At 41.6% G+C, this 12,420-nt stretch overlaps 1 protein-coding gene across 2 annotated transcripts; it reads right to left on the reverse strand.

The window, feature by feature from the left end:
• Positions 1-10: 10 nt before the first annotated feature.
• vill (villin-like) lies at positions 11-10,589 on the reverse strand. Of its 2 annotated transcripts, XM_071527594.1 has the most exons (20): positions 10,457-10,589; positions 8,039-8,119; positions 7,801-7,875; positions 7,407-7,600; positions 6,870-6,978; positions 6,392-6,502; positions 5,819-6,024; positions 5,591-5,669; positions 5,349-5,447; positions 4,789-4,942; positions 4,348-4,448; positions 4,083-4,220; positions 3,815-3,973; positions 3,287-3,466; positions 2,998-3,143; positions 2,388-2,532; positions 1,962-2,150; positions 1,542-1,610; positions 895-1,332; positions 11-602 (listed from the first exon to the last, which is right to left on the reverse strand). In XM_071527594.1, exons 2-20 carry the CDS (start codon positions 8,108-8,110, stop codon positions 489-491), a joined length of 2,778 nt encoding a protein of 925 aa, XP_071383695.1. In that variant the 5' UTR covers positions 8,111-8,119; positions 10,457-10,589; the 3' UTR covers positions 11-488. The 2 variants fall into 2 exon arrangements, with proteins under 2 accessions (XP_071383695.1, XP_071383696.1); XM_071527595.1 differs by lacking the exon at positions 1,542-1,610.
• Positions 10,590-12,420: the final 1,831 nt, after the last annotated feature.

Here is a 12,420-nt window from a genome sequence, read left to right on the forward strand (position 1 = left end):
TGATGGTCAGATGTGTTTGTTTATTCATGTTATACGTGATTTGACAATGGCAACTGAGAGAAATATGTTGAAACTTGATAGTTGATGATCAGCATCAAATATTGAATATATTACTGGAAAAAAACATAACAGCACAACAATTGAAAATTATCTCAAAAACCTAAATAAGGGTTGGCTACATTCATAGGATTCCTGATTTTTATTTCTACTTTGAAGATTATTAATCATGTTACAATATTCAAGATAACATTTGTAATTACTCTGGCATACAATTTGTTTAGTTGTTAAAAAATGACATTTTCAGTAGGATCTGGTCTCAACCAATCCTGTCACTCTTAACAGTAGCTAAAACATTGCCACACAGTTTGCTTTACAGCTTGCTTTGAAAAGTGCATGCATGTACTTTAAGACAGGTATGACAACTTTAAAACAAACTGATGTTTTAGCTTAGCCATAGATTTCCCTATGATCCCGATTGCTTCCCATTCTCAGAAAAGTCCTGCCTTTTTCTTCAAGTCAGTCTGCCGCCACTTTGGCAGGCGCTGGAAATCTGGGCGGCTTGTACCAAGCAGGTTCTCAAAATCCACATCAGACAGGTAGTCCTGTAAACAGAGCAGAGAGGTTGAAGGAGAGACAATGGTTATCCTGACCCCTACTGTATACCCAGTGCTATTACCTCTGTACTAACATCACACCCCTGTGGATCCATACACACATCCTAATCACGGACACAAGACTTAGTTTGGCTGTCAAAGAGACTTTATCACTCTACTTACCACCTCCCACTGAATCACAGCACTCTCCGCAGCATTCACACCATTAATAACGCCAATCACACAATGAGCCCCGATGCTTTTGTGCCAGGCTATGAGTGAGGATTTGTGCTGTGCCCACCTCTTTCTGGCTGGGGTCCACTCCCTGAGGCAGCTCACTGGGAGCCTTGTTGATGAGCAGCTCTGGGTCCAGATAGAGCTGGGAGCCTCCAGCAGAGGGGGACATGGTGCCTCCAGGTGAGGGAGAACGAGTGACCCCGAACGAGGGGGACATGGTGACTCCAGGTGAGGGAGACCGAGTGACCCCGAACGAGGGGGACACGGTGCCTCCAGATGAGGGAGACGGAGGGCCCCCGAACGAGGGGGACAGGGTCATAGACAGAGAAGACTGGGCTCTCTGGCTGGCTGGGCTAGAGGGACTGGAGGGCCTGGGGGACCGGTCCCCTCCATGGAGCTTGTAGACCGGAGGGGGGGTCATAGGGCCTCCTGGGGCTCGGTAACCACCTCCACCTGGTCCAAGTCCAACAGGACTCTTACTCAGATTTGTGTTGTTCATGTCCTACAGACATGAGATATGGACATGTGAAATCATGTTTAGATGGATTTCCACATCACAAAAAAAATGCAGAATGATAGAACCATTCAAAATTTTATAGATTAGTGACATTAGTATTAATTACATTTGTGATATTAGTGTTTACTGCATTCATGACATTTCTACTTATTTCAGTCAGTTAGTGCTAGGATTAGTGTTAGTCAATCACTTACTACAGAGATCTGTGAGAGAGATGCTGCATCACCCAGCTTTTTTTTCATCTCCTCATAGGAGTTTCCTCCCTGTTGAGAAGATCAAGTAAACCAGATCTGAAAATGAGTAAGTAGTGCAGTGTCCCTCACAGCAAACATCTGCAAACAATTCTATAAATCTAAATCATCCACATGTGACTTTACCTTTTTCCTAATTTGTTAGATTTTTTGTTCACACAAAACTATTCATAGTATTCTCACAATACTGTGTGCATTCCATACCAATGTGATAATCACTAGATTTATTGATTATAAATACTTGTGTAACTTAATAGAACTTGTAACTTGTCATAGAATACTATGAATAGTGATTTGGGGTGTGCCCATTATACTGAATCATTGTATTAAGACACGGTGGGATTACAGTGAACCTCAACTCACACTCCACTTATGGGGGTCCCATGCGTTGAACCAGCCAGTGAATGTGGGCGGCTCATATCCCTGTTTGACAGAGATGATGGGTGTGTCAGGGTCCCGGCCCGCTGGGTGGGTCCTGAGGTACCCCAGTGCACTGTTGCATGCCTCCTTGGTCTCGTATTGGTTGGCTGCTTTTCCAATCCACAAGAAAATCTGAGGTAATTGGGGGAAAGAAAACGAGAGAAAGAGAGTAAACAATCCATTCCAGAATTCTACAAATGCATTTTGGAAATTCATTAAATATATTTTGTAATTACATTTTACTAATCGTTAATCAATGTGACAAATGAATCCTCCAATGCACAGCTTGTTATTAATTTCCTAAACTCCACTGGCTGCAAGCTCCTGACCCAGGCAGAGGCTGTTTTTCTGCATAATGATACCTCTCACCTCCTCCCAGGTGTCCAGGAGCATGACATCCTCCTCGTCCAGGTCACTCTGGGCAAAGTCATCCACCTCTGCCATTCGAAACCGACCTGTCTGATTGGAGCATTCAAACAGCCGGGCACTGTGAGGAGGCTCCTCCTTCTGCAGTCTGAAATGACGCAGAGGATACCAACATTAGTGTGTGTATGTGTTACAGTTGTGTAATCTTCTCTGTTTTTGTGGGTCAACATGCTATATTTCATTGGCTTCAGATGGTATTGGCCACATTCCAATGAGCTTGATATAAAAAAAAAAATCCATAAAGATTTAAATGTAAGCTTATTAATTGTTCAGAAATGTTTATACGATTAAGCGGCTTTTTGTACCAATCCTAAAGACAAATCCACATTCAGAGAGCTTCTACCAAAGAGGGCTCTGTTATGTTATGAATCTGAGAAGCTCTTTTTTAAAGTTATTTTTTATGGCATTTCTGCTTTAATTAAATAGTTAAATAGTTAAATAATTAAATATGAGCATACAGATTAATTTCTCCCTCTGAGATCAGTAGACTGTCACAATAATATCACAAAACAGAAAGGTTATGAGGCGTGATGCTGCTACAGTCTGTGTTTACCTCTTGTCACTGGCGTAGGGGGCCTTTCCTCCCAACGCTACCCAGAATTCAGCTGGCTCCTGGCCCTCCATCACCACCTGCTTGTCCTGTTTGGAGAGCGCATCAGACAGTGCTTTCCCCATCACCCGCTCATCACCACTGCAGCCCTGGAAACAGATAAAAGACACACATAAAACAAACATGGATTTGGGTCAAAGTGAACAAACACAAATGCACATACAGCACAAAAAAACACAGTTATTCATTAAAGAGTTTGCACTTTTGCAGCTTTCTATACCAAAGAACGCACCTTTCCATACCACAGGTAGCACAGGCGGTCAGTCTTCAGCAGGAAGACATCGTTGGTGTTGAGAGACGAGGCCCTCGCCGGCACCTCAGTGGCCTTGGTGTTCAACTCATGAGTCCCTCTCACCTGGAAGAGCCTGGCACCCGGGTCAGGGTTCACCACCCCGGGTCGGCCTGTGCCACCCTATAGGCAAACACACACACACATACACACAATGCACACACGCAAATAAGAGATTTGCACACAGGCAAAGAAATGCATGTATTCAACATTTACTTTACCACTACACTTATCCGTTTTCATGCAGCTTTCATCACGTTTTGTCATTTTGTATTACTCTGAATTCATGACTTTTTTGCTAGAGAAATTTCCCCTTGAGAGATAATACAATAATTCTCATACTACTTCAGCACTACTACCATTACTACTGCAAATGCACAAACTCACAAGACACAGAATTATTTATAAACGTTTGCATTTGAGCATCTAAAGTGGCATAAAAAAATCACTTTTCAGTGAGACAGATCGCACCTCGAAGATGATGAGTTTGCCTTTGAAAATAGCCAGGAAATGGCGAGGCTCCTTTCCCATGATCACCCTGACCTGGACAGGTGCCCCATTGTACTTGTTGTCAACGTTGACAGCCTGGTAGGCACATGCTGTGATCTCGTCTTGAGTGGCATGGCGGCCCTGGCAGAAGACAACCATAAAATCAAGTTAGATTAGCTGTTCTTTGAAAAGTTGACAAGAGAGCTTTAAATAAGAGGAGATTTGAATGGTTTATTTGTGATCTACTAACCTGCCACATGTAGAGGATGTATTGCTGCTTGTTTGATCTCTTATATGTGTACAGCACCAAGTAGCAGTCTCCTCCATAGAACTGTCCATAAGTGCTGGGGTTTACCTCAGCCAGCTCCAAGTCCTCAATGCGCCACACCTGGCAGGGAGCATTGACATTGACAGTTACAGGTTTTCTGTGTGGTTTTTTTTGTGCCTCATTTGAACCTGAACATCGGCACTGGAGATAAAAATGCATCTGTCCTGATGATGCATTTTTCCCTCACCTGAACATCTCCAGAAGCATCATCCACCATGCGCTGCTGAGCTGCCAGTTCAGGACGTGCATGGAGCTCCATCACATCAAACTTCACCTGGTCTACCTTAGCTGAGGGGACAATGATCATATTAAGAAACTAAATGCCACATCAATTCCAGTAACAATGCAACTAATCCTTGTTTTAACCGGCTTGGCATACCAGCTGGGTGGGATTTGCCATGTAGCACTATGCAATTTGTGTTATAATGTCTAGATAATCACAGAGTGTTTGAAAGTTAATTTAGTATGATTTTCTGTCATTGTCAACTTACCTGAGACTATCTGAGTTGTCCTGATGTAGAAAACCCAACACACCAGGTACTCAGAGCAGTTTATGTTTTGTAAATACTATTTGACTCAGGTCTGAATTCACCACAACAGAGAAGAGTCGTTGACAATGAGAGGTTACCTATCTTCCCCATGCTGTAGGCAGTACCCAGACCCTGAGTTTGGTCTTTCTCTGTCCAGGACTTGAACAGGTGCTTAAACATGGCTGACTCTCCTCCCTCACTCATCACCTCCACATTGGTGCTGGATGGGTAGTTCTTGGCCTTGATGAAGCCCTGGTGGAAAAGGTTTACAGATGAGAGCGGTGGTGAGAAATACGTAAGGAAACTAAGAGGAGTATCTTTAATGGCTTATAGTTAATAAACTCTACAAATCTCCTAATAACATATATATATAATAACCATATAATGTACTTGTTAACAGCCTGGTAGGCACATGCTGTGATCTCATTATGAGTGGCATATTATCAAGTTAATATAGACTAGCTGTTCCAAAAGTTGACAAGAGATTTTTTAAACACAATGAGTTTTAACCAGAACATTTTATCTACTGACCTTTCACATGTATGTATTTCTGATGATTTGAACTCTGATATACTTCTATTTTATTTACTATTTATATTATTATCATTATTATTATTATTATTATTATTATAATTTATATTATTTGTTTCATACTCACCACTGCCCTGCTCAGAGCGGAGCGCCGCTCTTCCTTGGAGGCCTGCTTGCCCTTCCACACCAGCACACTGGAGCCTCCCTGATCCACAATATAACAGTCCTGACAGAGGGAGAAAACGATGAGAAAATGTCTGAGGCAGAGGATTAGCAATGAATAACAATGACTGAAATTACATTCATGTAAAACCATTTTCTTGAAGAACAGTATGTAAGAAAAATGTTAGAATGAGAAAAGCCAATTACAGAGGAGCGCAGCAGGTCCTGAGTTAGAGGCTGGGTGGCCACCTCTTGAACCACTAGCTTCCCACTGTTATCGGACACACTGATGAGAAACACAAGAAAAAAAGGCTTAAATACACACACACACAGGAGGCCCTCAGTGTGTAATATAATAATATAGTGGCATTTCAGCTTCTGCTTTTCCCCATCATCTTGCGGCAGTGATGTAATGGATCAAGAATGAGTCTTTACTTGTAGAGCCTGACGTTGCTGTTCTGTGCCAGGTCAGGTTTGTCATCAGGGACGGCCTCCTTCAGCGGCCCAGTTCTCTGGCCTAGCACCGCCCTCATGACCTTCATCAGCTCCGGTGAGTCTTCCTCATCCCCTCCCTCCACCACCCCGATCTGAGCACGACCACCTCTCTCCCTGTCCCGGATGTCCTGGGCCAACAGGACTGCCTGTAGAGAGGGGAGGAGAGGAGAGGAGAGGAGAGGAGGGAGGGGAGGGGAGAATTTTCGTGTGAATTTTCCTCTTTGCAGTTTTCACATGTGAAACAAATATTGTCATGTGTAATGGCAGGTGAAAATATGAAAACAATTTTCACATGTGAAAAAAATAAAAACACTTTTCACCTCCAAATTGAAATGTTCCCACCTGAAGTAAACACTGCCACATGTAATGTCAAAATACAGCATGAAAAAAATTGTTCACATATGACAACCAACATGTATCCAAAACCTACATGTGCTTTGAATTCACATCTTGGTTTTCACACGTGACTTTTTATAAGGACTGGTATTTAAACCAATCAGAGTGGAGGTATACCTTGAGCTTCTCTCTCCTGTTGCTCTGGGGGCCGTTCCACTGCACGATGGCTTTGCCCATATCCAGCAGGAAGATATCACCATTGTTAAAGCTGTTCCAGGATACCTCCACCTGGACACACACACACACACACACACACAACCTTTCACATGACGGACACTCGGCAAATAGTTTCCTATTACTCAAGTTGACATTGTTTGCTCTTATGAAATCAATTAGTAAAGTTCAAACAAAGGAACATATTAACTAAATGACACACAGTCCAAAATTGCAAACAATGAGAACACACCTGAGATAATTAACACCAACTTTGACAGCTATGACAACACGCAAGCCATAACAATGTGCTTTAAAAGGGAGTGCCACCATTAGGCCTGTGACAGACCCAATGGGAGGTAGTGGACAGAGTGCAGTAAATCCTGTCAGTGACTCAGGAAAGGATAGAAAGGATCGAGGATGTAGATTTGCCTCTGCATACCTCTGTCGCAGTGACATGCTTCCTCCCTTTGACATGCAGCAACCGCAGAATGTTGTAGACGTTTGTCTCGACGTGGTGGAAACCTGAAGCCACTCCACCCTTCTTGTAGCTGAGGGAGAGGTCAGGTATTTGTCAGGTGCACAATAGATTACATTATCAAAGTTCAAGTGTGATAAAACAAACATGCCAGACTAAGAGGAGCATAAATACAAAAGCACCTGAGAGCATTTCTTTTTTAATTTTGAAATTTACGTCAACGACAAAAACAAAAGCACATTGAAAGTCGATGGTTAATGAACAGGGCAAAATAAAATTGTGTTTTTCTTTGCTAAGCCTCAGCAAAACAAGTCTAATTTGTGTCATAATGATTTCATACAGAGGGATTAGTGAAGTAAGCCATGTCTCAGGAGGCTTACTGTGTAGGTGTTTGTGTACACACGTGTGTGTGTCTTCATCTCTCTGTTTTGCCACCCCACCTTCTCCACATAACAGCCTCTCCCTCTCTCATTCACATTCCAGCCCCTTTCTTTAACTCACATTAAGCCATTTTTGAAGTAGCTCCTGAAGCGGGGAGACTCGCTGCCCTGCACCTCCCTGTGCTGGACGGGACTGCCACCCAGGTATTCATCCAGCTGGGTGACAAAGATGGCCGCCGCACCCTGCTCATCCTGAGAGGAGGAGTTTCCTATCCAGTAGTGGATGTCAGCTGACGAGTTCTGGTTCTGACTCATCTGGAGGGACGCATGAAAAACACAACCACACAACCATTAGCACACACAGAAACAGACACAGATACAACACACAAACACACACACACACACACACACACATGCATGCACACAGACACATAAATCGCATGCCTTCATTAATGTTGGGCATCAACACCAACACCAGTGTAGCCCCTTGGGAAATCAACTCGTATTGTACTCACATAAAGCACAATGTAGCAATCTCCCTCAAAGAAGTTGCCAAAGCCTTGGGCTGGAACAGGCACCATCTCCATGTGCTGAATAAGAAAACAACACCAAGCAAATGCATGTGAAATCTAATTAAAGGGAAAGAAATCCTCCACAAGTGAAACTTCCTTAAAATAATGCAGCGTGACCAATTAAAATGTACACACGCATTGTAATGTGGATTGTATGTTATTTATTTTAGGGTTAACTCACATTGATGGTCCATATCTGCAGGCCTGGCTTCCGGCTGACACTTCTAAATGCATCTATGTTTTCATCAGCCATTCTGTTGAACTGAAACACATACACACACATAAGGCTAGTATTGGTGACATATGACCTTCTTCTTCACATGCATTGAACATGCATTGTTTATTTCATGGTGCATATGACAGAATATATTGTATGTACAGGTATCTGATTTATTCAGTACAGTAAAACGCATTCAAGATTTGTTGGTTGTAACAAGGTTGTATATAAGATTCAAGATAGGTGAGATGCATTAAAAAACATGGCATGATCAAGGGCAGTGAGTAAACCATAGATGACAGGAATTCAATACATAATCATAATGATGCTGATGCACAATATCTGTATTCTAACTATCAGGACTTTGTATCATGCCCATCCATTATGAAACTTGTGTCAAAACCTTCCACAGCACGTTTGAAACACATCGAATTCAATATTATCTCCTCCAAAGTATTTCAGCGGGTAAATATTGTATGCAGCAGACTTGTGAGACCAAGATCCTCCTCATCGCTCATCTTTATGAGTTATGTATCTTTTCACTGGAAACAGATGGCTCTACAATGACAAGCGAACCATTTCAAAAGATTGGATCTCTGACAGCGAGACACCTCTAATCCCACTAATGAGTGTCAGCTTGCCGCCATAGCAACATACAAGTTCTGCAATCAGTGGTGCTTTAACTGCCTCTTGACTCAGATATCAGATACAACAGCACTGATAAGCAAATACAGTGTATCACTGCCTGTGCAAACAATATAAGCTTTAGTGGTGAAACATGGTACGGAAAATAGTCTCGCTGGGATGCTGCACTGGTTTCAGCGTGTCATGAATGCAAATACAGGATCCAGGCATACACAGCATGATAGTCAAATGGCTGTATAATTTGTGGTCACAGTAATTCTCTAGAGGAGCTTATGTAAAGAAAAGTCACAACACCTTGTGGAAAAACACATCTATATTTCATGGCAAGTATATGGTATGATGTATTAAAGTCATATATTGTCGCTAGGTGTAGAAAGAAAATGACTTGCTGGGCAATATGGCTGCCACAGCAGCTGATTGATGGAGTGGGTGGTGTGAGGTGTGTGAGATCAGATCAGTTATACTCTACCAGGATGTTAGCCACACCCTTCATTAATATCATACTCACATATATGTGAGTATGATATTAATGAAGGGTGTGGCTAACACATTTGCTCTGTGTGTGTCAGCTCTTTATCTGATTATAATCAGATAAAGAGCTGACACACACAGAGCAAATACAACAAGGCCAAGACTCAAATAAAATAATAGGGCTTGGTCTAAACTGGAATCTGGTTTTCAACAATCATTTTACAATTTCTTTAATATTTATATACTATCCCACAAACTTAGGAGCTAATGCTCTAATATTTCCCTTAATAACAATGTTAAAACAATAGATATGAATTCTTCCTATGGCTAGAAAATCCTACTACTATTCACCAGCCTCAATACCTATATACCATTAATATCTTTTGTCATGTGCAGAGAAGGGGCCACACCCTACATGCATGTCTATTCAACACATCAGACTGTTACTAAAAGGCATCAGACAGTATACAGTATCAGACACTGTATGACAGATTCTACAATCAATGGGTCTATGAAACAAAAATTACAACAATGCATAACTAATCTGAATAAAAACAAAACAAGATCAGATTATCTTATGTAAACCAGCCATGATGAAATAGTTGGAGGCAGGAGATAGATTAGATTAGGTTATAAATTTATGATCAGAAGTTTGCCAGTTCAATATCCAAGATAAGCTGAGAAATCTAAGACACTCAACTACCACCAGTTGAAGACTGTGGCTGTAGTGGAAACTCCCTGGTGTGAAAGTGTGTACTTGTGCGAGTGTGTGTAGCAGGGTGTAGCTGAAAAAGAGTTGGTGTGCTCTGCAATCCGATCCTGGTTAAAATAAATAGGAAAAACCGGGGGGGAAACAAACACTTAAGCAAATAATTTCTGAAGTAATAAATTGATGAGAGAACATCAATGGTTTTCTCTCGCTCTTCCATTACTCTGACAGGAAAGACTGGTTTCACATCAATTAAACTGTGGCGTCCATTGACTCAGCAGGCACAATGAGCTTTGTTAATACTGTAAATACATCCTAATGAATTCATCTCCAGCTCGCATGAAATGCTCTGCGGTCCTTTAATTTATTTAACAGTGGAAAGGGCTTAACACAGTGTAAAGTCAGTTTTAAAAAACACCTTTTCCAACATGAGCAATGACTGAGATGTTATTCTTCACAAAGTAATTCACTTAAAAGAAAATGGATAGAGTGGTATTCAACAAACTAGAAATAAAGTAACCCAGTATGTCACAAAATACTGTAGGTATGGATCTTACCGTGCGTAGATGTGTGAGGCAGGAAGGCGTCGGTGTCTCCTGCTATTTGTGGAGGTAGATTAGTGCAATGATGTCTTTATGTAATAAGAGTGATAAAGTATCGACTGCTCTTTGCCTATGTGCAGGCTTGAGTGTGTGAGTGTGTGTGGCAGAGAGGGTTGGGTGTATTTGACTCCCCACCCCACAGGTTTGAACACACCTGCAATTTCCTGTCTCCGTACTCACTAACACCACAAGCTTACAACTCTCTTTCTCACTCGTTTTCTCACTCGTTTTCTCACATTGTTTCCCAAATCCCTCAAAAAAAGACACTGGATACATTCATATGGAGACTTTGCCTCAACTACAGGCTTTGTAAAGTTCAATATTTCCCAGGAGGAGGGAGAAGCAGATTTCTGTATCCGTCACAGACTCAAGAAAAGTGAGAAAAGCTTCCACAATTCCTGGGCTCAGAAAGGACTGAAGCCTGACTACAGGTACCCAGCCTCCCAGCCTGAGCCCTGTTTGTATTTGACTGAGCCCTCGGCTGCACAGCGGGCATTACAAGGCCACTTGACACCAATTATTCATTTCACAACTGTTACCACTAGCAGATGGGGGAATTGGACTCAAGGAGCTCTGAGTGGTCTTGGAAAGGAATCAGAGGCTTTCAATGGCTAAACCTCTCATTCTGTGCCTCCTCACACACACACTCAGAGAGGAAAGCTTGACATTATTGAAGGTTTACAGCTCTGGGCTTTGATCTACGCTTGGGGAGAAGGCATTGGCAGCTTGTTTACATGTGTTTGCTAAATGTGGGGATGTATTAACACACTGTATCCAAAGTGATTTCCACACTTTTTGATGTAATATACAGACAGTCTTTTCGCAGAAACAGCATAGTTCTGGTGTGATGAAGACTCTGGATGCTAAACCTTAGTCCAACAGTAAATTGTATGTGTAGATAAGTTTGAACTTGTAATACAGTAAAAGGGAAATGATAATATAAACTGTGGCTTAGATAGCAGTCTGCCATTATAGCTCAGCATAACTAAACTGACAGATTTTGACATCTTGTACATTACAAGTCAGTCACTTAGTCTGTAAATGTTGACTATTTCCACAAAGCAGTGCACTTAATCCTGCTTCTTTCAACACTTTAAATGATGGCAGCGCAATTTCCTTCATACATAAAACAGAGACAGCATCAGACCCTGCTGCCTCTGCTGGCACACCAAACATTTCCAAACTGTATGAAGAATGTGGAAACTTCTTGAACTGAATGCTGCAGCAAGTGCATGAATCATGAATGAATGTTCATAGCGTCTCTGCTGATATTGTCTATTCAGGGAGTCATTCATTATACTGGTCTTCATCTTACACAGTTCACACAACCTCTGCCAGGGAATTGAGAAACACATTGTTACACAACCAACCTGGTTTCCCTGTTAACCAACAGCTCCAAGTAATATGCTGAAGTTTTGCTTACCTTTGGCCAAGGATTTTCATTTTTTGATTTGGTTCTTGACTCCATCATCAAAATATGATCTTTTCAATTATGTATGGACTTAAATCCCCACATATTTGGGAAACAAGTGAAAAATTAAAGTGCGCAAAACCAAGAATTCTTTGAGCAAAATGCTTTGTAATTCCTAATCCACTGCTGTGGTTACAGTGGCTGCTACACAAGTGCAGGCTAAAAGTTCACATCAAGATATCACATGAAAGCCTTCCTTGGTTGCACATTAACCAGTTTATATCCAAATTATTAATTCACTTGCTGATCATTAATTCCTGCAAGCACTGCACCTTAATGATTACTAGAGAAGTAGTATCCTCGTTGCGTTCTAAAGTTCACTTTATGACTTAGAAGTCCTGAAATACAAACTTTAAAGGTGAATTCCACCAAAACCTACTTTTACGATGTTATTCTGCAAAAATAGTGATTTTCCTACAACTTAAGGGAATTTTAAGAGTTCCCAAGA

The sequence above is a fragment of the Centroberyx affinis genome, unplaced genomic scaffold, assembly GCF_046629955.1.
Source record: "Centroberyx affinis isolate AG114_WGS23_722 - 3 ecotype Tasmania unplaced genomic scaffold, CSIRO-AGI_Caff_v1 ptg001546l_1, whole genome shotgun sequence".
NCBI classification, from domain to species: Eukaryota; Metazoa; Chordata; class Actinopteri; order Beryciformes; family Berycidae; genus Centroberyx; species Centroberyx affinis.

Bases quoted from the DNA above. Each gene is read 5' to 3' on its own strand.
- vill (XM_071527594.1), bottom strand. From the start codon at position 8,110: ATGGCTGATGAAAACATAGATGCATTTAGAAGTGTCAGCCGGAAGCCA. The intron at 4,449-4,788 runs GTAACCTCTCAT...TTGTCCCCTCAG, and splicing joins CTACAGCATGGGGAAGATAG to CTAAGGTAGACCAGGTGAAG. The intron at 4,221-4,347 runs GTGAGGGAAAAA...GCTCCCTGCCAG, and splicing joins ATGCTTCTGGAGATGTTCAG to GTGTGGCGCATTGAGGACTT.